Raw genomic sequence first — 25,228 nt, 5'->3', positions numbered from 1 at the left:
ACTTTGCCGCATTTTTTTTGTCCGAGCGCAGCCTTGTCTTGCCTCCTGCGACGCCATTTTGCAAGAAGACAAAACACTTGTAAATCTCTCTCACTCAAGATTCCCGCACGTCCTAATCTGCTACCTGATCTACTCACTCCTGGGACTTTCGGCGATCATCAGCAAGATGATTATCCCCATCCGTTGTTTCTCCTGTGGAAAGGTACAGTGACCCCTCCCGCGACCCGTCTGTACGAGACTAACCAGATGACTTTTGTAGGTGATTGCCGACCTTTGGGAACGCTACATGAAGCTACTCGAGGGAGGCATGCCTGATGGGTTAGTTCGACACCTCTGATCTGCTCCGATCGACCTCCCCTTGGACTTGCATCTAATACTCCTACAGTGAAGCGATGGACCAAGTCGGCGCAAAACGATACTGCTGCAGGCGTATGCTGATGACACACGTGGACTTGATTGAAAAGCTGCTACAGTGCGTGATTTTCCTCGATGGGGCCAAGGGATGGTCAAGTTGGCTGACACTTGGAACAGATACGATCCTGCGGAACGAAGACTCAAGGCGCAGTAGAATCAGCCCTACTATCACACTTTTTATGTCATGAGATTGCAAGGTTGGGCGACGTCAGGACCTGTTATGGAACGATCGGAGAAAATCTTTGCATACATTGGCGTTATCATATCAGCATGGCGTTACGGATGACTGGGATGAGGCTTTGCCCTATGAGAAGCGATCAGTAGAAACGCGCGCGGTTTTTCCCGTGGGTAGACTGAGTCACAAGTCCAGAAGACCGGCGCACAACAGAAGATGGCTTAATGAAGTATCTTGCGGAGGACAAGGGTACCATTCTGAAGTGGTAGAGAACATCTACATTTGCAGGGCAGCAGAACTGCATGCGGCTAGAGGAGCCTTGAGGAATATCGCCCATTTCAGATACTATCCGACGGCTTCCACACACTCCACCAGCATTTTACTACAGCCTGGTTGCCATCACGATCATGCCAATCATCATGGCCAGTGTCGGTGCCTTCAACAACGAGATCAAAATGAAAGCTGCGCAACGTCTGCCGTAGATCCTCTCTTTCATATTCGTAACGATCTCGCAAGGGCAATTCGACAATGAATCTGGCATTGGGGTCTGGACAGATCCATCGACTGACTGTGCTCACAAGCATTTTTGGATGTTCTGGTGAATAGATAGGGTCTGCTGCGAGAATAACCATGTACCTTCCTTCTGCATTTCGAGGCAGGTCCGTCGGGTCAGCCCAGTCGAGCGTCCTTGCGCTTACTTGGCCGCGATGCTTTTCGATCACGTCGCGGTTCAGTGCAAGGTTTTGTAGCAGATTTGGTACGATCTCCGGCAAATCGGTCAGTAGAACTTGAGCATTCCAAATGCAAGCAGCTGCTATGCCGACTAGGCCAGTGCCAGATCCTAGCTCCAAAACTCGCGAGCAGTCACTTGGGATGTGCTTACGACATTCTGCGAGTCGTTGTGCCAGAAGGAGTGAGGAGGTCCATGTCTTCAAGCCTAGGTTATCTTCGGTGAGAGAGGGCTCATGGAGACTTATAGCCAGTTCCTCGTTGACGACGAATGTCCTGGTCATTGCAGGCATAGCAGTTCTGCCTGACCGCTCACTGAGCCGGGCGCTGGCGGCGTCCCATATCGATTCTTTGGCATCGTCATCCTCGATCCAGTTGAGGCTTGATGAGACAATCGTGGTGAGATATCTCGGCACGCCTTGTTCATCTACCTTTTGCGGTCTCGTTTTGCTTGAGGTCGAGAATGACAGTGCCTCGTGGGACAAGAGCTTCAGTGTATCCAGCAGAGCCGATGCTGAGGGTTTCTGATAGAGCTGAGGAAGATCATGCACTGCGTTGAATTGGTTGGAAACAGGAAACAGAAACATTCGAGATTGGGTATGATGGATTCTGGACACCAACCTGACGCACTTACCATGCAACGACCCCGGATCTTCTTCAAATTGGAAAAGAGCCGTGGGCTCTTCCGAAGTCACAGGGCTTTCCGACATGCGGACCTGGGTGTTCTCATATCACTCCCTAGGCCGTCGTCTGGCGGGGGCGGTCACGCTCTCCGTAGCCCAAATCAATAGTGAGGGTTTGCGTGACGTTATAGCGGGTGCCGACTCGTTTCGTAGCGTTGCGACGGTTCCAGGTACGCGAGCTCCGAGCGATTTAGATGGGATTTGTGTTGTAAAAGCAACGCCAAAGTTGATTTTCGCCGCGGTGCAATCTCCCCCAGGCGTCGAATCCCGATCAAGTTTGAGATGACTCGGAAAAATTGTCGTTCTGAGAATCAGAATTTCTCCTCCCGCGGCTAGTCTAATCTACATTGGAAATAGCGTAAATTGTAATGAAAGTGACTTTTGGCGTCTAGATTAATACTACACGAAGACACCAAATTGACAGCAGCCATCAATCAAAGTGCGTAGTGACTTATCGATATACGCCATGCAGGGCTTTCCCGAACGCAATGACAGTCTCGCGATGCTGAAATACACCTGTATAGGTGTATCGTATCTTCATAACGCCCAAAGACCCTTCTGACTTGAGGCTCTGGAGGTGAAACGGCCATGGCCAGGTTTGATACCCACCTCAAAGCTTGGGGAAGCCAATTTCTCCCCGCCCCTGCAGTGATCACCGGGAACACTGACCCAGAATATCGCGATCCTTCACTTCCCCAGCAAAGATGTCTTGATCAGCTTCTGGGATGGATCATTCGGCTAATTCATCCTTCGTCATAGTACCAAGGTAGTTTTCATGGGGCCACTAGAACAGGCCAGACGCGGTTCACGAACAACAAAGCGCGAGGCGCTACCTAACAGGATACTTCATGTAATCCATTACAGCCACAGGTCCTAGCCATGACGGTTCTTGGTCGTGGGCAATCATGTTCCAATAAAGGGCCGGTCTGGGTAATCAATCACTCATATGCTCGGACAGGTACATACGTCTTCCACGCCTCGAAGCGCAATCTACGCAACACGAGTCATATAGTCACCACGCCTTCCCTGGTCCCTCGACCCTAAGGACGTCAGGCAGCCCACGGGTTTGACAAAGCAGAAATCCTTCGCGTGTTGTTATTCATTGCTCGTGTTGGACGAAATTGCATACGGGTGAAAAAAGCAGGCTTGAGATGGTTTCCGCCTCAAACACCAGACCACCCGCCGATTGGGCAGGAGGCAGCCTTCCTGGCTTGGCGAGTATCCAGTTTAGAGCAATCGCCCCCTTCAGGGGAAACAACCACCAACCATGGTCTTCTTCACTGTGCTTCTCCTGGACTGCGCAGGTCAACAGATGCTGCCTTGCTTTTGCCATTAGCGCTACCGAACGGTAGGATTTGTTGGGGTCCTGGTCGCAGATCACAGTGTCGTTGTGACTATGTATGCAATCCCCAGACGTGTTCAATGCGAGGCTGTACAGACCACTTCAGATGATATGCCATCATACCTGTCACATAACGCTCAAAACTAAGATTAATCACCCCGGGGTTGAAGATTGAAAGCTGCCAGGACATCAACACCCGCGAGCCTTTCTTCTGGCGCCCATCAAACATCGGACTCATCCATTGAATGGAGTCTCAGCCGTGGAAGCTCCGCAAAGTTGCCGCGCGATCCATCCGCATTTGATCGCTCGGCAGCCGCCTCCGAATCAATCCCTATGGGTCCAACTCCTATTCAAGCAAAGCTTAACACAAGGCTTCACGCTGAAGGACTCGCTTGTGAAATTGGCTCACCATCTTGACGCTGTTCCCAAACTCTGCGGCCGCCCTCGTGGCTGGCTCCATCTGCTACTTCTGCCACAATGTGCTGATTCAAGGCAACCCAACCTGGCATCGGGTTCAGCGTCAACATAAGTACGCTGTCTTTCCTGTCTCTCTTACACTTCCCCAGCTCGCAAAACCTCACCGATTGAACTTTGTCAATCATCCACTCTTTTTTGAGCTCGTCTTGATATTTCAAGGTCATAGACCTTATCCGCTCTTTACAGCAAATACATTCGTACTATTACAGCAAAAATGCAATATCTTGCCTACGCCCTGCCACTGGCCGCTCTGGTCAGTGGTTCCTTTGCTAACCCACTCGAACAACGTGACTCATGGGGTTCGAGCTCGGCTTCCGATGCATGCTTGGCTGCTGTCACCGGCCCGGCTGCTCTTGGTGATGCTGGCCTTCGAGGATCACACTGCGCAAGCTTCTTGGTCACCACTGTTACTCCTCCTGCCGTCACCGTCACGTCGACCATCACCGGCTCTGCAGGCAAGTCCAATTGGAAGCGCGCCAGCGTGACCGTCTGCCCTAACGAGGTGCCCAACTACGCCAGTGCTTGCGGCACCGCAGCCTACTCCAGCGCCTGCTCGGTATTTGGCTACACAGTCGAGAAGACCACCACCATCGCACCAACCACCACCACCAAGACCGTCTACGTTGTTCCTACCGGTCCTGCCACCGTTGTCTCCGGCACAACCTGCCCTGCTGCTGCAACTGTTACCGTCACTGCTGGCGGAAAGGGATCTGGCTCCGGTGCTTCTACCGTCACCGTCACCGTCACTGAGACATCCGGCTCTGGCAAGGGATCGGGCTCCGGCAAAGGCTCTGGCTACTCCACCACTGCTGCCACCACCACTACCTCCAGCGCCGCATCATCCACCTGCGTCGTCACCGACGCTCTGGCCAGCGCGATTGTCGCCAACTTCACCCAATTGCTCGAGTTCACTTCCTACGCTGGAAATGCCGAGGAGGGTCTCCCGGCCGGCAGCGGCTACAAGCAGGCTGTCTCGGACGCGACTTTGGCGTCTGATTTCACCGACACCTCCGACTCCATCAACTTCATGGCTGGTTTCCCTGTAAGTATTCAATTGCTGTGAAGAGGTTGTCTCTTACTGATTTTTGTATCAGCTCGGTTCCGTGACCTTTGCCAGCAAAGCGGCCTTCGACTACGGTCAGGGTGTCTTGCAACCCGAAGTTACCGTCAACACGCTCAACATCTGGCACGACTGCAGCAGCGTGACCTGGAGATGGCGCATCGTTTCCCTTCCTTACCCTGTCAACGGCATCAATCACATGCTCATCGACTCTGAGGGCAAGGTCCAGAAGAACTACGCCGAGTTCGACAACGGTGCATGGCTCGAGTCGTTCGGCCAGAAGTGCGCCACCTCCAACGTCACCGTGTCTACCACGGTCGCTACCAAGCGATCTGTTGACACGGCTCTGCTGCGTGCTGCTCACCAGTAGACACTGCATGTCTCTGGACGAATGGGTGTACACAGACGGACAACCTAGCATATACCAAATACCTTATTTTTCGGCACGCAGCATCGGGGGCACTTTAGCATTAGGCATGGGTATAGGGAACATAATTTTTCATGTATCAAAAAATGACGAGAACATTTTCTGCAACGAATTGAACTGAAACTTGGAATCTGCAGGAAATGCATCGTTTAGCTACTACATATCCCAACCCTTTTTGATGGAATCATGAATCTCACGGCCTACAAGCATGTATTGTCCATTGTTTCTTAGAGCAGGCTACCAGGATTCCGATCATTTCTATATTTGATGCTGACTTTACCCTGGGCTTCAACAACACCCTGGGGTTAAGTACTGGCGCTATGACACAGGATCGCTTATCCGGATGCTTAGATTACCATCACCTGCCATATGGTCCATGACTTCCGTGGCTGCCCGCCCGTCAACCTGTCAATTTTACAAGACTTATGCACCGAGATGAACTTCAGGGTCTAGATCTTTTGGCTTCTGTCATTCAAATCTGTCAATAATAACTGCCGGTACTTTTGCTCCTCATGCTCCTCGCTTCGCTGATATGCTGTCCGTGCTGGCAAAAAGACACCAACGGAATGGTTCAGTAGTCATCAACAACGCAGTCCCCGTAAATGCCTCCACAAGAGACTTCGTCCCGTCAGACCGTGACGGCGTGAATATGCTTCACTGGAAGAAAGCACTCGCAACATTCGAGATGGGATCCCAGAAGCTGCTGGGGTCTGTACTCCCGGCATTGTTGAGGATGTTTCCAAATGTGTCCGTCCAGAAGCCGCTGTTGTCACCGCCGCCTCCACCGCCCGCGTTGGAAAAATTATTGGCATTGTCATTCACAGCATTGTAGAGATGTTGCGCGGCGTGCATGCCTCCGCTAGCAATATGACTAGCTTGGTGAGCGGCGTTACCATAGCTCACTTGCCTCTTCTCCCGATGGACCGAGTCTCTCCAGTCGTTCTGGAAATCTCGGCAATAAGGAAGGGTCGACGGGGGTACATTGGCTGAAGTGGCTCCATCTGTAGATATGACCAATGACGTGCCGGTGTGACAAGGCGAAAGGACGAAAGTCTTCGAGAGGTCTTAGCAGTGCGCTCCCAGAGGTTGATTGCCGAGGAAATACTTACCAGATTCTTCCTCGTCTTCAGTTGTGAGAGATAGTTGTGAAGAAAATCATTCGTGCCGCGGAGATCCCAGATTCCTCCTCCATCGACGGTGGTCATGATATAGGTATCATCTGCACCAAGTGAAACACCTTGAGGATCCTTGCCGGGCAAGAAACTTCCATACGAGGTTCGTAAGCCCACCAACGCTGTCTCGAATGCGTCAGGAAGGCCGTCCCATATCGCACCATTCTTGTCAAAGGCGAAGAAGGACTCATTGGGCCCAAGACAGACATTCAAGGTCGGTAGGTCTCGTGCAGCAGAGACTCCGCCTCCGGAAATCGGAACGAGCCATGTTTCGAGATCGTTCGGCAGTCGGTCTCTGGTTAACATCATCTGCCCGTTCATTGCACTGTAGATGACGCAAAATGCGCCATTGGGGGCAAGAGCGACCTCGTAGATTTCTTTGCATGCTGGAGGGCCTCTTGCTAGGTCACAAATTTCACTGGGGAAATTCTGGGAGGACCACCTCGTTGGGGACATGAAAATAAAGCCATCGTTTGGCCCAAAGGCCAAACAACACCTCACCATTGTCGTCAAGAGCTGAACGGTATATCTTCCTTGGAGGCGAGAACGAAAGGTCCTATCTCTTGCTAGTAAAGAGGCCGGCGTGTGGGATGTTCTGTTGGAGAAGGACTGGAGTAGAGTACCCGGTTGAGTACAAGGACCTGTTATTGATCCTGCCCTCCCGGTCGCTGCTAGCTCGTGGCAGCAACCCGCAACAGGACAATTCGAGAGCGACTTTGTAGTCAGAGATGGTGTTCCGTCCTTTCTGCCGCCCAACTATGCTATTGAGGTCGATCGTGTTGGGTCAACCCTCGGGAAGAGGCCATGGCAGAGGGGCCCTCTTTAGCTTGCAAGATGAGAGGAGCTGCATATGGGCGAAACCGGTGGGTGAAGGTTCTGCTTTACCCTCAGATGACCTCGGCGTAGGCTGTTCTCGCTGTGACTAGATTGACAGGCGGCGGTTGCAACGCTAGCAATAGTCGTGAACCTTTATTTAGGGTAGAAGGTAATTGGAGGAGTATGGCTTCGAGGTGCCTTCGGACATTTCGACCGCTTCACACATGAGGATGATGTTGACTGGCAGTCTGTCAGTTCATTGGGATACCGAATGATGGTTGTGAACTTCTCATAGCCACACATTGGGGATCGAAGAATGTGAAAGATGCTGACTGGTACTTGTAAATACTTAGAGCACGAAGTTGGACTTTAGCTCGGTACTCGTACATGTAGGTGTGCTTTTTAACTACAAGATATACTATAGACTAGGCTAATAGGCGTTGTTTCAGCATGCTTGGCGACATCCTCGCCTAAGTTGCCTGGCAGCCACTACCAATGACCCGTGCATGCATCTGCCGATGGCCTGTAAAACATAATTCCAACCTCCTTGAGTCTAGACTTACATCCACATGGAAGGAATGGCGCCTCACTCCCTCTGCATATGTCCAACAATCGGCAAGAAGTTCATGGCACTCGAACGTTCACTATATGTCTTCGGCGAGCGTGAAGTCAACCAAACTCAGCTATGGCATGGTGCTTGAACGACAACGTTGCCCTTGGTAGCAATAGCTAAAAGGGTGATGAACTACGCCAGCATAGCGACAGCGAGGTGATAGCAGCGGGATGTCAATTCGATATACATCAACGACGGTGAGGACAACATGCAATGATGTTGTGATGTCAGCAACAGCCTGGCCAAGTTAACCTCCACCATGACTCGGAGTTTCTCTCTTCCTCAACACCTCGCACAAGGCGAAGACGATGATGAAAAGCAAATACAAGTCAACCTGGACCATGACTCGCAATCTCGCACTCCTCCAACACCTCGTGCATGGCGAAGATGATACAAACGTTGCTATGTACAAGGGAGGTCTTGGTTTCACAGCATAGCTGCTACTCACACCCTGCACCACGTGAAGGTGCCTCCCATCGCAGGGCTAAAAGCAAACACCTCGTACGCCCCCAACGCCAACGCCGAAACGCCAACGCCAGTACGCCCCGAAGCTCCGTCCGTACGCCCCCAACGCCTAAACGCCAGTACGCCCCGAACGCCCAAACGCCACCAACGCCAACGCCGTACGCCCCTAACGCCTAAACGCCAGTACGCCCCGAACGCCTTGAAAACACACGCAAAAAACAAACTCCAAGGAACCCAATGCTTTTCGGTACTGAGCGCGTCATCTTCTTTTCTCTCAAAGCATCTGTACTCACGCCATGACAAGTGAGTCTACCACCTCTCACACAACCACCATACTCAACTCCAAGTCCACCATCCCACTCCTTGTCCCCCTACCTCGACATCTCCGCACGCCTTTACCCTGCGAACATCCACCGACCTAACGCCGTGACTGCCCAGCTGGGACGACTTCTCAGGATTTTGGGTTCATACACCGCTGCCCTTGCCTGAGCCGTGTGAGCTAGTCCTTGATGGGAGAGCAAAGCGCACACGTTTTTTCTCAGGGATTTTGATCGAAGGCACAGCGATGGTCGACGAGCTCCCAAAATACCTTCGAAGATCGTCTTCACTGTACAGCCACCTGCGATGAGCCGACGGAGTCGGAGAGTAGCAGCTACTGGAGTAACGTGCCGGAGCGCAGGATGCCGGCTGAGCCCGACTACCCTGGCCGGTGCTACTTGCCAGCGAGGAGGCAGAAGAGGCAGGAGGGGGAGTGTTCAAGTAAACAGGGCGAGGAGCAGGGGCAGGCTCGAGGGAGGCAGACTTACTTTGAAAGCAACCCATCTTGATGAACTGGAGTGTGATTTATCTTGATGGTATGTGTTGCTTCTGGCTTTGTGTGAGTGAGTTCGAAGGAAGAAAAAAAATCTATGAGGGATCGAGGGAAAAGCAGGGATATATAGGGCAAAGGGACCGGCCAAGCCCTCTGCTTTCTTCCAAAATGTCTGAGTGAACCGCGCATGATGCTTGAACATGTTTTGGGTCTGAATGAGTACCAGAAGATGCGCGAAGTCAACTACTTGGGTGGTGTGGTCAAAAGGCGACGGATGGTGAGCGGCGAGGCTGAAACGGCGAGAGGAGATATCAAAACCTCCACCCTTGTATGGCAAACCGATGGTTCAGTCGTGTTTTTGCGTGTGCAGCTCCACTATGGCCGTTGAAGAACGTGTGGCCCACGCGAGCCAACGGTTACCAGATCTGACCCACCCACCCGACCCATGTCAGATCTACTCGCCCGCTCAAAGATTTCGCCGACGGCACTTTACGGCGAACATGACGGGTCTTCCATCCAGATCAAGAGCACCTATTTGAATCAATTGGCCGAAAAGTCTTTGGACGAGCAGATCTGATCGCAATTGCACGACCCCACCAGAGTCATTCGGAGCGACTTCATCTCGTTCCAAAGATATATGACCATTGACTGAAGGGTCCAAGAGAGAAGGCTAGTTTGCTCCATCGAGACCGAGAGCCAACTCCTCGAACCGATTCGCAGTTATGCCTTCAATTATCTGACCAAAGGGAACCAACTTGAGCTGCTCAGATGCACCCGGAGCGACATTCCGAAGATTTCCATGTGGATCAGTGACTCTCAGAGAGAAAGAACGGTTTGCCATCGGGTTCAACAGCCAGCTCCCCGACTCCATTGACCGAAAATTTTCCCACGATCTGATCTGATCAGGATCAGTCGGAGCACCTGATTTCGTCCTGAGAGATCTTCACATCGACTGCAACTCTGTGTTTGCCATCATGTCGATCACGAGCAGGCAGCAGCATTGAAGACAGACTTGCGCGGGATGCGATAGACCTCCAACATAAGCGGCGCGACTTCCAATACGCCATACGAGCGATTGAGAGACACTTGTTTGAGGTATTTCAGAAAAATCGACAACAGTGGCGAGTGCCTGAGGCATCAATCATGATCCTGTCCCCCTTTCTGTGCTTCAAGTCTACGATGGGCTGGGAGGAAATCATCAAATCGATGTCTGCCGTCCTCAGGGCCTGTCACGCATATGGTACTAGTATATCCCCTGAGCGGTCATGGGCAAGGGCTCTATCAGTATTTCGTGCGAAGAGCTTAAAAGAAGACGCAAGAGTGCTGCACAGTGATGAGTCCTACAAGATCATGAAACGCTAGAGTTCGAGAGGCTCAGTATTGCTGCCATGATATATACTGTTCCGTAGCACACACGGAGTGGTAGGTATCAGTTCAGGAGGGTGCGAATGTGAGGCAGGCTTTGACCAAAATGACAAAAGGGTTTCTGAATACCACCATTGAACAGGCTTATGCACTTCAGACCGTATCAGTCTGCGTCATCTTATCATGTCAGGATGTGTAACCTAGAACTAGGACTTAGACCGTCGTCGCCGCTTCATGCCAGGCGATTAGTCAGAACAGCCTGGGATATCGAACTAGACTTGATGCGGCAATTTTAGCAGTCGAAACGACCCTGCATCACCACATGAGGCAACTACTGCAAGCGGACAATCATCGACGATAACGCCCTCTCCTCCTCTGATGGCATAAACAACCACGTAACTGATCACGCCTCCCCACTTCACCCCAGATTCATAAAAAGTATCAAATGCTTCAGAGGGCTGCGATTTTTTAGTGCACAATACCATTAGAACGCACCTCGAACTTCGGTGCCATCGTTGCCCCTCATGATTGCAACTCCGCAACCTCAACTCGTGCAAATAACGCTCTCACCACAAGAACTCGAAAGCAAACAAATCTCATCACATAATCTACAAAAAGCCATCGAGGCACTCCATCGCGATGGAATCTGCGCCATCACCAACGCCATCGACCCGAGTCACCTCGATAAACTAAACGAGCGTATGGTCAAAGAAGCCCAAATCCTCTACGATAACCCTGACACGCACCGCAACTTCGGGCCCCGTACAGGTAACATCCAGCAAGAACCCGTAGTCGAACCAGGGTACGTCTTCGACGATATCATCGCCAATCCCTGGGCCGTGTCCATCACCGAATGCATGCTCGGGCCAAATCCGCACATGCGCTTCTACAGCGCCAACACCGCTTTCAAAGCCGACAGTCGCCAACCCGTTCATGTCGATGTGCATTTCGACTTCCCCAAGATCCCGTTTGGGCTCTGCATCAACGTCAACCTCGTTGACACATCTCCAGAGAACGGTGCCACCGAGATCTGGCTAGGCAGTCACACGGACACAGACCCCAACTCGTCTGACGCACCCGAGCTGTCCGGCGACGGAGTTCGTCGCAATTTGATCGAGGAGCGCCGCAGGATCAGTCCACCTCTCCAGCCGACGCTGCCGAAAGGGTCGTTGATCATTCGTGATTTCCGGCTGTGGCATGCTGGTATGCCGAACCAGACCGACGACCCGAGAGTGATGTTGGTGACGATTCATTTTCCGGCTTGGTATCGGAGTAAGCAGACGTTCTTCTTGCCAAAGAGCTTGAAGGGAAAGATCAATTGGGGACGGCTGGTTCCGTGTGTTGAGTGGGTGGATGAAGACTATAATTATCTTCAAGGAAGACACGATCATGACTTCTCTCTGCTGCCGTAGATGTGGAATCGAAGGAACTTGATTTCTTGTGTTCTTGCAGCATGCGCTTAGTAGGATATTTGAATGATTGAAAAGCGACCATTGTCAGTCTGGGCGTCTCATCGTAAAATCGTCCAGACAAGGACAATAATTTGATATCAGCCGAGTTCTACCTCTCTTCCTTTTTGTTTGAGCACGGCGATGCAGTCGACCCTGCACACCTGGTCGGCACCATGGAGGGCTTCCTGGTCCTTGCGGGACCATACATCTTCCATCGCACGCTGGACTCGTAGTAGTGAAAGCAACTTGCGCTTGTGGAACATGTCTTGTAACCGTTGACGGCAGAAAGCCCGATCCCAAGGATCGATGGACTCGCATCCAGCCGTGAAGATTGGCCAGACGTGAACAGACACTAATGGTGACATCAATGGGGTCAGTCTCACGGCATCGAGGCAGCATTTTGCATGCTGCAGGGTGAGGGGATGGGGTGCCCCGATGTTGTAGATGACACGATAGAGGTAGATGAAGGCGGCATGGCGGAATGCTTCGGCCAAATTGAGCCAATCCGGGTCGTCTGACGGTCCTGTCCAATCTTTGAGCTGAGTCTCGAGCTCCATGCCCTTGGCAAGGCGGACCGACTCAATTAGGTCCTCATGGCCGATATCGTCCAAGTCTTGGTCAACGACCTGCTTGCGTGGCTGTAGCATGCTGATGTGGGAAATGATTTCTAGAAGTGGTGCGATGTCTCCTAGAAATTCGTCGCCATCGACATTTAAGTCGTCCTGGTGATCGAGAAGCGGACTTTCACCACGAGTGATGGAGGACATGACATCGTGGTATCGGAAGAGACTTTCCAGGAATCTTCCGCAAGAGTCTGATAATGAGGACAAACCGCGACGCTTCGTGATGATCCATTTCGCCCCATTCAGGTGGTCTGCCCGAGGCTCCTCATCTGAGGCAAAAAGGGTGCTCAATTGCATCAATAACACCGATGCAAGGGTTGAGTCTGAGGTGGCTTCGTTTGAGCTGCCAAGGGCTTCGTTCAGATGGCGAAGCGCGAGATTTTGGTAGCGGAGTATCTGCTTGCCTCCGTACTGCTGGCCATGGAGTGCTGAGAGGTGCTTCGCAGCACAGAATAGGACAGTGTAGCGTAGGGGACCGATGTTATAGGTCATGGGAGTAAGGTGCTCTCTGAATGGATTGTGCTCGGTTTTGGAGGCGACTGAGAGTATTGGAGATACTACAGTCGTCCAGTGATGAAGGAATTGGTAATCTTCGAGTCCCATGCCTGGAGGTATATCAGAGGGTGTTCTCCCGGGTGACAGTGTGAGAACTATTGATGTTTCGTGCGAGCGCAGGGATATTGGCGAGTCATTGCTTGAAGAGATAGTGCTGAGAGCAGAAGGCGTGGCAGATTGTCGCTCTTCAGAGATACCTGGTGATGCTTCCGAGGCGGTCTTGCGTTTCCTCTTCCGCGTGCCTGATTCTACGGTCGCTGTGTCTCGCCAGATGACTCTGTTGCCGTAACCTGAACAGGTGATGCTCAGCCTCTTGCATCGTCCGCATTCAGGTCTGGTTTCGTCGCATTTGTAGCCAGCTTTCCGGCATGTCCAGCAGCCGGTCCTGCTCCGCGTCCACTTGGCACGTGTTGATGACATGATGGCGCACAGGTCTTTCTGGAGTCCCAAATATAGTACACAAGGTCCTAGTCTTCTTCATACCAAACATGCGAGTGCAGCTAACATGACATGGTCAGAAGGTGTGAGAATCGGCCAATTCACCGAGAGATAAACATTGAATATTTGGATATCAACGTTCGGCGAAGCGCCCGCAGCTGTTTCGTCAGCGAATGTCGATTGGCAAGGCAAGCATCATGAAGCTTTGCGTTGGTGTATATCTAGACTTCCTTATGATGTGTAATGATGGCCACACTTCCTCCGAGATAAGGTGAGGCCGAGGTTGCGTGCTGGCAGATGCTGGCATGATCGTGATTACCCGACATGGAATAGCGTAGAAAGTTGTCGTCAAACAAAATGATGCGAAGTTCTGTCGGCGATGAGCCCCATATGCTTGGAATGGTTTCTGTCTGTCAAATATCAAATTTATCCAGGCCATCCCTCCGTTGTCATCATCTGGGCGTGCCTACCAGGGAAGAAGTTTAGCCGCTGGTCTATTGACTTGAAAGTAGCTTCCGCCGAACCACATCAGGCCAGGATTTCGGTGGCCAGACATCATCATTCATGAGATAGTATAGTATGTATTGTACAAGGTCTAAGTAGTCTACAAGGTCCTAAAAGGGCTGGCTTAGCCGATCATTCGAGCAGGGATCGTCCCGGGCATCTGAGAATGGCCCCCTTAGGATCAGCACTCAGCACCTGTAAAGACTTCCGTCACAACGTAAAATTCGACACAGTCTTCGGATGCTTCTACAAAGAGAGAGACATAGACCCCTATATCCAGGCTGGAGAATTGCTGGGTAAGACTTTCGCGCTCCGTCCAAGCCGAAGCACCACCCTTCGGACGTGTTTAGGCACAGGTTCAGCACCCTGCAGATCTCCTTCATCTGCAATCAACCTTGACAGGGCTGGGTCTCTGGTCACCCTCACAATCGTTGAAAAGGAGTTCGTATAAGAAGCGCCATTGTGGAGTAGTGCATGAACTCCCATCAAAATGCAAACAAGTGCGAAAAGCACGCTGACCCCATAGGCAATAAGCAGCGTGCGAGGTTCATACACAAATTGTGATTCGAAATATTGACTAACAGCTGGCGTGGTAAGTGAGTCCTCGCCAGGCTGTCTAAAGCTTTGTCAGCGACACCTTGTCCAATCATTTCGTGATTCACTTACCCATTCACAAGTCCAAAGAGCATGCTAAGAGTAATGTTTTGAAACATCGCTTCGTTGCGCAGCAGCTGGCGCTGAGTAAGAGTTGTCTGGTCCTCGCCGACTTGAGCCGGATACATCTGTTGATTGAGTTGCAATGCATACACAGAAGTGATGCTTCTTGATCCATCGAGTCCAAACGTGATGGGGCCAACCAGCATCATGCCAAAGACGTCCATGACTGCTTGCATGTTCATTTGGCGGCTGACAAGAGAGGTTTGAGCAACTCCAGGCACCGTTTCGAGGGCGGGCATCCAGTTTTGAAACTTCGTAGATGCCGTTACCTGCTGCGTTCCTGTGCTGTTTACCTCGAAAGAGGCATCGTAAGAGGCGTTGTAGAGCGCACACGTGATCATCTGAGCAGAAGACGTGCCACTGAATGGTGTCGGGTTGCCCGAAGAATCGTATCCTGTCGTGTTGAGGTATATAAATACTCGAGCGGCATCTTGAGACACGAGGTCTAAGCGGGTGTTGCCCAGCTGTACATCATCCGAAGCAAAGAAGGAGCCGTTCACCACGGGCCCCCAGCCAGGCTGCGGAACCCAGCCCATGTAAAAGACTTTGGTACTCGTGCTGTTTTCATACTCAAGGATCGCGCCCTTCGCCAATTGAAAATCTTCATCACTGGACTGGTTGCACGTGACAGCGGGCGCATAGAATTGAAGGTGGTATGTGAGGTTAGTTGTTGAAGGTTGGACAGGCAGAACCCCATTGTTGAGCACTGTACCCATCGTGGGGACGAAGAGACCGGTTGCCAACTCGACGTATGAGGTGGTGTTGCCGTCCGGATCTGTCCCATAACCACAGTAGAGGTCCGAGTTAGTGGTATATGCTCGTTCGCCGATTCGAAGACTCTCGTTATTGGATTGCAACACGGCTTGAACAGACAACGTTCCGGGAGTAAACACAGCAGATATTGGCAGTAGCCTAGGATTATTAGTGCCATAGCAACGTGACAAAGGAATATACTCACCAAGTAACGGCAGCAATGAATGCAAGTGCTGGCTTGCGTGACCAGATCCGAAAGTGCAAGAACTCAAACGAGTTTCCAAGGACTGAGAACATCGCATCCAGGGACCTCATGTCATGCGGTTTCGCATGCAGATCAACCCACATCCACTGATCATACGCAACGCTTGTCCCTATAGCCAGACAGAGTCTGGCGAGGAATGCTAATGCCGTGCCAGCACGATTGACCCAGGACTGGAGCAAAGCACTGCTGGCAGGCTCTCCGTTCATAAGGAGATAGAAGCCGTGGTGCACTCCGATCACAATGAACCCGCAGAGGTAGCTTGCGCCCATAATCGTTGGTGCTCGCCAGTGGATGTGACTAAACCTCTGCATGTCTCTGACTTCCTTGACAACGACATCCACGGCCGGCTTCCCTGACATGTCGACCTTTTGCTTAGCGATATTGGCTTTGGAACGCATGTCTGTAGCCAAAAACAATCTATGATATCGATGTTGCTTTCAAATTTGGCTTCAACAAATGAGACGGGAAGAGACTGTCTCGCAGGAACAAGCCGTGTGTAACGGAAACCACGAAGAAGGGACAGTGGTCCACAATGAGAAAGGGCATCGACCAGAGACTACTAGTATGATATGCAGACAAGAACCACCCCTTCCAACGCATTAAGGCAGACACCTCGACCAGTGTCGTCACGGCGCTTTGGCAAGGGGCATTCGGGGTCGTCGCAAACGCACTAAATATTTTTGGTCAATGGGCACGTATTCAGAGCGAGAAACCATGTCCTCGGTACTGTGACCAAGGATGTATAGGGTTTCGGTGTAACATGGTTGGCACACATTGCATCCAGGTGTGTGCTGCAGGTACGCGCCGGCCAAGCGAGCCTCTGAAACGAATCCCTCAACGGAACCTGCTGGCGCCGGAGCTTTTTGCAGCGATCGACATGTGGGAAACAGCACAGCCTTCCTAGTATCGTCAGCAGTATATATATATAATCCAGGAGGATAGCATTGATGGCAAAAGTGATGGGATACATAATTTGGAAGAGAGTCGAAGTCAGACAGAGCTTGAAGACAACTTGTTTGCCAAGGCTGGTCTTTGACGTTGTCTTATTGGCTTGCTAAAACAACGACGGGAAGAAGCAGCATTTCCATCACTGTCGTCTCATTCGTTTACGGAGCCGTTCCAAGTCAACCTCGGTCTCATACTGTATCTTTGGGCCGCAGTAGTGTAGGAGTGGTTTCTCTTGCAGCGTCTAAATGCATATGTATGTGACCAATGTATCTTCAGTTGATGATAGCAAATGATTAGCGACAACATGGTACGAGACAGAGTATGACGTTCCTCCAACTGTGAGACCAATCGTTGAAATCTACATGGCCGCTTCATTATCCAACATATCCCATGATGCACCATGAACGGACGATTATTTTTTCCATTAACACGACGGTGTCATTAATCACCGCTGCAGCATTGGTAAGGAGGATAAAATCAACAACTCCGTTGTGACTTCCATTCACCCTTCGACCATTGCCTGGTGGTATCGAAAAGTCCGCCCTTTGGCAAATTGCAATCGTCAAAGGGCGGACACTGGCATTCTACCGGTCACATCGTGAACTCTGGAACTAGATTTCGCGCAGGTGGTGAGTTTTCGTGACATGACCTGTGCTGATTCCCTGACCTTGGTTCATTCGCGCTGCCACTGCGCAAGCGTAGAGTGTCATGGCGGCAGGTATATACCCAGAGCTGTTCACATTCGCGAAGATTTTTGTGACCATCTACCCAACAAACCAAACTTAGTCATGGATCAAGTGACCATACTCGAAGCCTTTCCGGAAGCATGTCAGGATCAACGTCCCTTCCATTTTTTTGTAACTTGACACCCTCACCCAAGCACGACCACCTTACTGCGGTACTTTCGAAAGTCATGCCTATCGAAAACCAAGTTCAAAACCTGCCCGACCGAGTTTCGAAAATCACAAAACCATGGACGCCTCAGCATGTGCTCTCCTTCAACGGTTCTCACTCCATCAAGCTCGCGACTTTGGAAGATGACTTCATCTGGCATTCGCATCCAGACACCGATGAAGTATTCTACTGTGTCTCTGGTGGTCCTTTCTACATTGATACGGCGGAGTCGGAGAGCGAGCGGCAAGGATATTCGACGGCGGAATTGAAGGTTGGGGATCTTCTATGTATCCCACGCACGATTCGCCATAGGCCCAGGGCGCCAATTTCGACAGGTGTGGCTTTGATAGAAAAGGTTGGGACGGTAAACACTGGGGATGAGGCTGGTAACAGTGCAATGACCGCGAAGTCAAAGTGCTGGACAAACCCGACAAGGGATACTCTGTGATCCACCGTAATTGTACACTAAGCCTCTTGAGGTAATTTTGATGGTGAAACAGCAGCACTATCCCTCTTCCGGAGTTCAGTACAAGATTCCCAAAATCACGTGACTAGAGTTTGAATATGTCGATGAACTGCAATCGAGTATGCTAGATAGCCTCATGGTCCTCAACGATGAGTCCTATATACATCGCAAAGTGTCGGATTCAATACTGATCGATCTCTGAATTTCTGGACAAAATCTCGCAAACGAAGATCCCATGTCCTGCTGTACTAAAACGAGTACTCTGCTGCCAAGATCTGGAATAAAATATTCCCGTCGCCGAAGTTGTCCTTCGCTGACCTCGCTTTCCATTTCATCATTGAGTGAATACCGACATTCACTGGAGTCACAGAACGCCATGCAGCTACCAACTGTCTGACTAGTGACTGGCCACTGGACTTCGCCACCCCAATGCGTACACTAGGAATACTGCGGGTGCCGACCTTGAGCTTGAGATGGTAGCACTGTTGACTCGATGATGCCCGACTCAGCAAACGAGGGGTGGCAGGAACTCCAGGTCCCATCACGAAAACAATGCCCAAAGCTATTCTACTCCTTCACCACCCAGGACGAGTCACTCACACTTCTGGTGACCGACTTAATCTCGATCTGGGAGTGCTACCTTGACAAATACGACATCTTAAGCCATGCAGCGCGTCAGCACGCGAGCATCGACCCGTCCGTCTCATCGGACCAATTCGACATCTTGCTGTCCAAGATCGGCAAGAGTCTGAAAGATGGCGACAACGTGCTTCTCAGACAAGACCTGCGAAACTCACAACTACTGCTTCTGAAGACAAAAACCGACCTGCCAAAGCCACTACGGCCTTTAGAATGGACGTTCAAGCTCACGCCTCGCGATGCGTCCGAACTCGCCGAGCGCATCCTACGACCCAGCTTACACGAAGTCGCTGTCTCAGGCGAGAAGGTCAAGTCGCTCCTCCGAACCATCAAAGAAAAAGACCACGTCATTTCTCGTCTCCTTGACCGAGTTGGCAACTCATCGATAGACCTTGGCCTGATATTCCCTGGCATCACAGGCATGGCATCCCGCAAAGGCGGACAAGTCTCAATTACGGATGCGAAGAAGCACGTCCCGGGCATGGCTGGTTTTGACGAGAAAGCGTGGACCAAGCAGTTTGCCAACGATGAAGGCTATGAAGGTGCCGATCGCACCGGCTTGAGTAACCTCGTGCGCGGAAATGAGAAGTGTTTTGCACACACAAAGTCAGAACACGAGGACTGGATCAAGGAGCTCTCCACGACAGACAAGGTCGATCCAGGACCTGGAAAGTCCAACAGCGAACAGTCCAAGCCTTCAACAAGGGAAAGCAAGCGTCGTCAACCGAGTCCAGACAATGAGGCGACGGATTCAGACAATGATTTCGAGGTAAGCAGCCAGGACCGCTTGACAGGTCATCACCTTAATCATCTCACAGCGCCAACCTACACCGCCAGACTTGCAGCACAAATCGCCTTCCAAGAATAAGACGACCCAAGACAAGGGCGGGGATGCAACCCCTCCACCGCAAGAAAAGCCACACAAGATAGGCAGTCTAGGTCGTCGCAGCGCCACAAAATCATTCGGAGCATCGGAGGCCAAGTCAAAATCCCCAACACCAGCCAAAGTCGACGATGAACCGCCACCAGCACTACGCTGTCGCCCTTCGAATGCGTCAGACTCTACAGCGACAGCCTCAGAAAGTGAGGACGAGGATGACGAAAAGCTCATCTCAGCCAGCCGCTCCTCCCAGCGTAATCGTGCCACAAACAAGCCTACGCCGAACAGGAAACCAGGCGGTCTTCGCAAGAAACAGCCCACAAGCCTATCTCCATCCCCAGCACCGCCACCGAAACCCAATACGCGCCAGAACCCTTCTCCAAGTCCAGACCCAAACGAGGATTCAGACCTGGACCTGGACCTCGATCGTGACACTAAACGTTCGCCCAGCACATCAACACCCACCCGCCACCGTCTAGGCCGCATCGGACGCAAAGCAACAGCGACACCAAGTAAAAGCGACGCCGCGACCTCTCCGGCACCTGCACAAGACCGCGCGTCCGAGGCGCCCTCTCAAACCACGCCGAGAAGGAGACTAGGCAGACTCGGCGCCCGCAAGAAAGATACTACTCAGAACGAGGAAATCGCGGAGGAACCTCCATCCAGCACCAAGAAATCAACGCCGAGAACGAAGCGTACCGATCAGAGCGACGACAACGACACAAGTTCTCCGTCACCATCTCCCACCACAAGAAAGAAATTAGCCTCTCACTCTCGCGACAAACCAAGCCAGACTGCAAAGAATGAGCCGCAGTCATCGCCTCCCATGCCAGACTCGGCCACGGCTCCACCAGCCAAAGAGCCTGAACCGGAGAAGGAGGAGACGGCCGAAGAGATAGCCAACCGTCGTCGCATGGAGCTTAAACGTACCATTGCCTCCAACGCGGGTGCGAAGAAGAAAAGGCGCTTCTAGCCCAAGTCATTCCGCAGCCCTCTTGCTACGGTAAACGGGATACAACCGGCGCAACGGACGACAAAGAGTTTGACAAAGGTCTGTGTTGCTCATAATTTGTACGCCTGGAAAAGAAGGCGAACTAGATTTTTCCACCGATTCCTCCCTCGCCGCGAGGCCACCCATTATTCAAAGCCCGAAAAAGGCATACTCTATAACCAGTGGTGATCCAATCTGAACGTAGGTTTTTGTGCCAACTTCGATCTCAAAAGCAAATTACCTCCCGTTTTTGTGAACAACTCTTCCTGTCACTTTTCGACCGTTTCATCATTGTCGTATGGAACCTGTGCTGGTGGCCAACTATCTGGCGGCACTGCTGTCGTTCACCGTCAACATCCTTCCTTGTCATCCGAATGCTCAATCTCGTCGTTCATCGTGGCCGCCAACGTCAATACTCGTCAAACTTTTACCAGCTTCCTAGCAACGAAAAGTACCAGAAGGAGCAAACCCCGAGAAGAAAGCCCGAAAAGACCCCAACACAAGTGCTGTCCAGCCCGGGATAAGACCACAAAGCCGCCTTCCTGTTCGACGCTTAAGGATGCCCGGGTGGTTTGCCAGAGTGGCCATGACCACCGCTAGAGTTGTTACCCCCATCGTTATCGTCAGTTTGCCAACTTGATCGTAAGTGACTGCTCTCGCTGAAATTGACCCTTTTGTGACCTTTAGTAAATCCCTTGTCTCTCTTCTTCGCGTGCTCAATCTCCTCCTCACTAACAGAGGCGCTGTCGGCCTCGGCCTCTTCCAAAGCCTTCTTGGCCCGCGTTCTAAGCTCCGCAGCCTCGGCAGCGGCCTTCTGCGCCCTGGACTGCTTGCGCCACATGCTTGCATACTTGCCTCCAAGCGCAATAAGGTCGTCATGCGTCCCGCTTTCAACGACCGTGCCATGCGACAACACTAGAATCTGATCTGCGCCGACGATAGTGCTGAGGCGATGAGCAATGATAACCATGGTCCGTCCTTCCGCAAGAGTGTTGAACGATTCTTGAATCTTTTCTTCTGTTTCGGTATCCAGAGCAGCTGTGGCTTCATCCAGCATAGTGATGCGTGGGTTCTTCAATATCGTTCGTGCGATTGCCACTCTCTGCCGTTCTCCACCAGAGAGGCGGACACCTCGTTCTCCCACTTTTGTGTTGTAACCATCGGAGAACTCCAGGATTCGGTCATGAATCGAAGCCGCTCTGCAAGCATTAAACACATCCTCGTCTGTGGCATTCTGATTCGCGTACTTGAGGTTGTACATGATCGATTCGTTGAACATGTTGCAATCTTGAGGAACCACGCCAATGTACCTTCGAAGTGAGTCGATCGTAATGTCCTGTACGTCCTTGCCGTCAATCTTGATTGCCCCAGAGTCGGGGTTGTAGTATCGGAATATCAGCCTCATCACGGTGCTCTTGCCTCCGCCAGATTCTCCCACAAGTGCGGTCGTAGTGCCAGGGGCACATCGGAACGACAATCGGTCAAGAGCGTTCCTCCGCTTGTCGTAGCTGAATGAAACATTGTCAAAGATAATGTCACCGGCGCAGTCTGTCAATGACTCGGCACCTTCTCGGTCAACGACGTGAGGCTGCTCCTTGAACAATTCCAGCATCCTCTCTGCGTTGATCAGATTCGACTGGATGACCCTATAGAAAGTCCCAAAGAAATTCAGTGGTCCCTGCAGTTGTGCCATATAGGTTATGAGAAGCACGAATTTCCCCACGGTCTGATCACCCTGAGCAACCTCAAAGGCCTCGATGAAACTGGCAATGAGCAATGCAATCATGAACAATGCACCTTGCACAGTATTCATGTATGCCAAGGTTACATCCACCCAATACTCGAACTTTTGCATCATTTTGATAGCCGATCTGTAGCGGCCGAACTCGTATTCCTCCGCGTTGAAATATTTCACTGTATCCCAAGAATGTAGGGAGTCGTTCTTGACAGCTTCCATCTCACGTTCAGCGGTAACATAGTTTCGGCGCAGCGCAACCCGCCACGACGCAAGCCGTATAGTAACGTAGATGTACAGGAACGTAGTCATCGCAACCACCAAACCCAGGTAAGCGTCGAATTTGATCGATAGATAAACCACGGCCACGATCAGATCAAACACCATAGGTCCGACCTGGAAAGTTACCATTTCCAGAAAAGAGTTGATGGCACTGCCCTTGTTCAGGGCCGATATTAGTTCTCCTGTTCTCTTCCCTGTGTGGAATTCTGCGCTCAGGCCATGCACATGCTCGAATGCAGCTGTTGAGATGGCTCGGTATGAGTATTGTTCGACCGGGATCCAGAGTATGGACCTGGCTGCGGATAGAATGCCTTGAGATCCTTGAAGCCATCTAAACATGATGTACAAGGCGATGTCGACCCAAGGTGCTCGGACTCCTTTGCCATCATCGCCTGATAAAGCGTCTGTAATCCTGCCCACCAGGATAGGCACGAAGACATTGATGACTCGCTGGGCGACCATGATGAGAAAACAACTTCCTGCGAGTAGTTGTAATTTCATGGACTTTTTGGGCCATAGATATGGTATCAGCAACACAAACCCTCTCAGATAAGCATACCAGGTAATGCTGGGAACCTCTGTTGGCTTCGCCCAGGCATCGACTTGCTCCTTAGGCTCCGACGTGGGCCCCTGGCCATGGGCATGCCCGTTAGGTTGACGCCCTGCCTCCGCATCTCCCTGAAGCAAAGGAGTCCTTTCACCCTGGGATGGGGCATCCGAGTCTTTGGGTTTTCGAGCCTGATACTTGAGACTCAAAAAGATGATGCATGCACCGAGGAGCAGGACAAATCTGATCAGATAGGCAATGACTTCGACAGCTTCCCAGGCTGTTATCGATTCGCGGAATCGTCCACCAAGTAGGTCACCAACCCGAGGTTCATAATGAGGTACGCTGTAGATCCGCAAACTTGTGACTATGATGATCACTTCTAGCGGCACTGCAGTAATCCAAGTAATGAAATGGATGACATTTGGTGAAGGTTTGACGTCCAGTATGGAGATGAAAACCAGAAGCCAGACGAATGTTGATGCTATGACATATATCTATCATGACAATTAGGACGTTTGAAAAGCGAAAAAGAGAACGCCTTTCACTCACCACAGCATTCTTGCCAGGCCACCATTCGTCAGCACGGTTGAACAGTGTCTCAAACAGCAGGACACCCGCGTTGACCAGAAACGTTACAACGATACCGGCTTGGATGACGTTGAAGAACGTTTTGGTCGCTGAAGGCAAATTGCTAACGGCCGCAGCTTCCTTGACTTGATTGGCGGATTTGCGACGAACTGGCAGAGGCCTTCCACCTGGCCCACGCATGGGATGAATCTTGACCTTGTCTCCATCATCTGGTGCAGTGACGATACCGTGCACAATAAAGCCCACGAGAAAGATGACCAGGAGAATGGCGGGGTACGCGGTTTTGGCTATACTGAGCACCCGCAGAGCGGTTTGAAGGGCGCCCACATCCGTTTCTCCATGCATATTCCACCAAGCCTTGCGGACGCTGATTGTTCAAGGCCGTATTGAAATGAGATGTGCCGCCCAGAATTAAAGAAATTTGGTTTTCGAGTTCCCTCTTCTAGAGAATCGGGAAGCGTGCTAGGTTCACCGAAAACGATGCGGGACAAGCCGATCGTCTGTGCTGCCTCGGAGTCTCCAAGGAAAATTCTGACGGTCGACTGACGGTTGGACCGCCACTGATGAAGACCGGCTGATGTCGATGCCGAACCTGAGCGAGCGACAGAAGGAACGATTACAGCAGCCAAATGCAAACGAGAAGCAGAGGCAAGGAAATGAAATAGATTATGTGGTCGAATGGACCGAGTGATAGTTGAAGGTGTAGTTTGGACGTGATCGAATGACGACGTTAGACAGAGGAGGCCTGCTGGTGGCGAGCCGGGGAAAGGGCCCTTGACTGGGGGGCAATCGCTGTTTGGGTCTTGAATGGGAGGGCTGGAGGGCTCGAAGGTTTGACCATGGGTAGGGTTCGCTTCGGCTGGATCGAGGATTTAGAGGTCGCGCTTGTCGCGTGATGAAGTCTGTTCGAGGTCTGTGCCAATGGTGGGCGAGATGAGTCCCGATTCAGTACGTATTATGCCATTAGTGACTCGCTGAAGGGTGTAGGCTCCGCGTAGTGTGTTGATGGTGGGGTGCTCACTGTTGGTATTGGGGGCTGCTGTTGGTGGAAGAGTCGGAACGAGGGGCGCGGCTGACAGGCTAGTTTTCTCACTAGATACGAATCGTCGAAAACTATCAAATGTCAGGTGTTGAGATGAGAAGGTCACAGGTGTTGCACTGCTGGATGCCGTGGATGAGATGATAAAAGTGGGTGTAAGAGGTGATTTGGTACAGCAAGAATCGAAGGTTCGAAGAGTCGACGCTCGCCGGGTTTGACAGAATGACAAACTGGGTGTACTTGTGACAAATAGATATCACCGAGGTATTGATTCAGCAGTAATATGATAGAATGTGTAAAGGAGAATGGTTGCCGATGAAGTGCTTCTTGAGACAATGATATATTCTGTGCTGGTAGTACT

The 25,228-nt window shown here is 51.5% G+C and overlaps 10 protein-coding genes across 10 annotated transcripts; 5 read left to right on the top strand and 5 right to left on the bottom strand.

The window, feature by feature from the left end:
* Positions 1–166: 166 nt before the first annotated feature.
* On the top strand, positions 167–470 carry EDD37DRAFT_545670 (DNA-directed RNA polymerase I, II, and III subunit RPABC5; the record flags this gene model as incomplete). Its single annotated transcript, XM_062813663.1, has 3 exons — positions 167–202; positions 260–318; positions 386–470. Coding segments are annotated over 3 exons (180 nt in total), but the record flags the coding sequence as incomplete, so codon positions are not given.
* A 457-nt stretch (positions 471–927) lies between these two features.
* On the bottom strand, positions 928–1,905 carry EDD37DRAFT_653622 (putative methyltransferase-domain-containing protein; the record flags this gene model as incomplete). Its single annotated transcript, XM_062818597.1, has 1 exon — positions 928–1,905. The coding sequence occupies one exon, from the start codon at positions 1,903–1,905 to the stop codon at positions 928–930; it is 978 nt and encodes a 325-aa protein (XP_062666449.1).
* A 1,836-nt stretch (positions 1,906–3,741) lies between these two features.
* Positions 3,742–5,272, top strand: EDD37DRAFT_159563 (uncharacterized protein). The gene is made up of 2 exons (XM_062809721.1): positions 3,742–4,862; positions 4,915–5,272. Exons 1-2 carry the CDS (start codon positions 4,035–4,037, stop codon positions 5,248–5,250), a joined length of 1,164 nt encoding a protein of 387 aa, XP_062666448.1. The 5' UTR covers positions 3,742–4,034; the 3' UTR covers positions 5,251–5,272.
* Positions 5,273–5,687: 415 nt separating this feature from the next.
* On the bottom strand, positions 5,688–7,217 carry EDD37DRAFT_159577 (uncharacterized protein). The gene is made up of 2 exons (XM_062809722.1): positions 6,417–7,217; positions 5,688–6,360 (listed from the first exon to the last, which is right to left on the bottom strand). The coding sequence occupies exons 1-2, from the start codon at positions 6,981–6,983 to the stop codon at positions 5,962–5,964; spliced, it is 966 nt and encodes a 321-aa protein (XP_062666447.1). The 5' UTR covers positions 6,984–7,217; the 3' UTR covers positions 5,688–5,961.
* Positions 7,218–11,073: 3,856 nt separating this feature from the next.
* On the top strand, positions 11,074–11,961 carry EDD37DRAFT_612774 (phytanoyl-CoA dioxygenase family protein; the record flags this gene model as incomplete). Its single annotated transcript, XM_062815391.1, has 1 exon — positions 11,074–11,961. The coding sequence occupies one exon, from the start codon at positions 11,074–11,076 to the stop codon at positions 11,959–11,961; it is 888 nt and encodes a 295-aa protein (XP_062666446.1).
* On the bottom strand, positions 11,916–13,996 carry EDD37DRAFT_159334 (fungal-specific transcription factor domain-containing protein). Its single transcript, XM_062809720.1, has 2 exons — positions 13,734–13,996; positions 11,916–13,678 (listed from the first exon to the last, which is right to left on the bottom strand). The coding sequence occupies exon 2, from the start codon at positions 13,596–13,598 to the stop codon at positions 12,099–12,101; it is 1,500 nt and encodes a 499-aa protein (XP_062666445.1). The 5' UTR covers positions 13,599–13,678; positions 13,734–13,996; the 3' UTR covers positions 11,916–12,098.
* Positions 13,997–14,390: 394 nt separating this feature from the next.
* EDD37DRAFT_653617 (uncharacterized protein) lies at positions 14,391–16,253 on the bottom strand (the record flags this gene model as incomplete). Its single annotated transcript, XM_062818596.1, has 3 exons — positions 14,391–14,736; positions 14,787–15,749; positions 15,796–16,253. The coding sequence occupies 3 exons, from the start codon at positions 16,251–16,253 to the stop codon at positions 14,391–14,393; spliced, it is 1,767 nt and encodes a 588-aa protein (XP_062666444.1).
* A 1,463-nt stretch (positions 16,254–17,716) lies between these two features.
* Positions 17,717–18,145, top strand: EDD37DRAFT_653616 (uncharacterized protein; the record flags this gene model as incomplete). Its single annotated transcript, XM_062818595.1, has 1 exon — positions 17,717–18,145. One exon carries the CDS (start codon positions 17,717–17,719, stop codon positions 18,143–18,145), a length of 429 nt encoding a protein of 142 aa, XP_062666443.1.
* A 514-nt stretch (positions 18,146–18,659) lies between these two features.
* EDD37DRAFT_653615 (XRCC4-like factor-domain-containing protein) lies at positions 18,660–20,655 on the top strand (the record flags this gene model as incomplete). Its single annotated transcript, XM_062818594.1, has 2 exons — positions 18,660–19,571; positions 19,621–20,655. 2 exons carry the CDS (start codon positions 18,660–18,662, stop codon positions 20,653–20,655), a joined length of 1,947 nt encoding a protein of 648 aa, XP_062666442.1.
* A 368-nt stretch (positions 20,656–21,023) lies between these two features.
* On the bottom strand, positions 21,024–24,538 carry EDD37DRAFT_159258 (mitochondrial ABC transporter ATM). Its single transcript, XM_062809719.1, has 2 exons — positions 23,790–24,538; positions 21,024–23,734 (listed from the first exon to the last, which is right to left on the bottom strand). The coding sequence occupies exons 1-2, from the start codon at positions 24,171–24,173 to the stop codon at positions 21,227–21,229; spliced, it is 2,892 nt and encodes a 963-aa protein (XP_062666441.1). The 5' UTR covers positions 24,174–24,538; the 3' UTR covers positions 21,024–21,226.
* Positions 24,539–25,228: the final 690 nt, after the last annotated feature.

This window comes from Exophiala viscosa, assembly GCF_022695815.1.
Source record: "Exophiala viscosa unplaced genomic scaffold EDD37scaffold_12, whole genome shotgun sequence".
Lineage (NCBI taxonomy): Eukaryota > Fungi > Ascomycota > Eurotiomycetes > Chaetothyriales > Herpotrichiellaceae > Exophiala > Exophiala viscosa.
Note: the sequence above shows the minus strand (reverse complement) of the source record. Positions and strands in the feature narration are given on the sequence as shown.

Bases quoted from the DNA above. Each gene is read 5' to 3' on its own strand.
- EDD37DRAFT_159563 (XM_062809721.1), top strand. From the start codon at position 4,035: ATGCAATATCTTGCCTACGCCCTGCCACTGGCCGCTCTGGTCAGTGGT. The intron at 4,863-4,914 runs GTAAGTATTCAA...TTTTTGTATCAG, and splicing joins ACTTCATGGCTGGTTTCCCT to CTCGGTTCCGTGACCTTTGC.
- EDD37DRAFT_159577 (XM_062809722.1), bottom strand. From the start codon at position 6,983: ATGGTGAGGTGTTGTTTGGCCTTTGGGCCAAACGATGGCTTTATTTTC. The intron at 6,361-6,416 runs GTAAGTATTTCC...GACCTCTCGAAG, and splicing joins TGAAGACGAGGAAGAATCTG to ACTTTCGTCCTTTCGCCTTG.
- EDD37DRAFT_159334 (XM_062809720.1), bottom strand. From the start codon at position 13,598: ATGTCATCAACACGTGCCAAGTGGACGCGGAGCAGGACCGGCTGCTGG.
- EDD37DRAFT_159258 (XM_062809719.1), bottom strand. From the start codon at position 24,173: ATGCATGGAGAAACGGATGTGGGCGCCCTTCAAACCGCTCTGCGGGTG. The intron at 23,735-23,789 runs GTGAGTGAAAGG...TTGTCATGATAG, and splicing joins GGCCTGGCAAGAATGCTGTG to ATATATGTCATAGCATCAAC.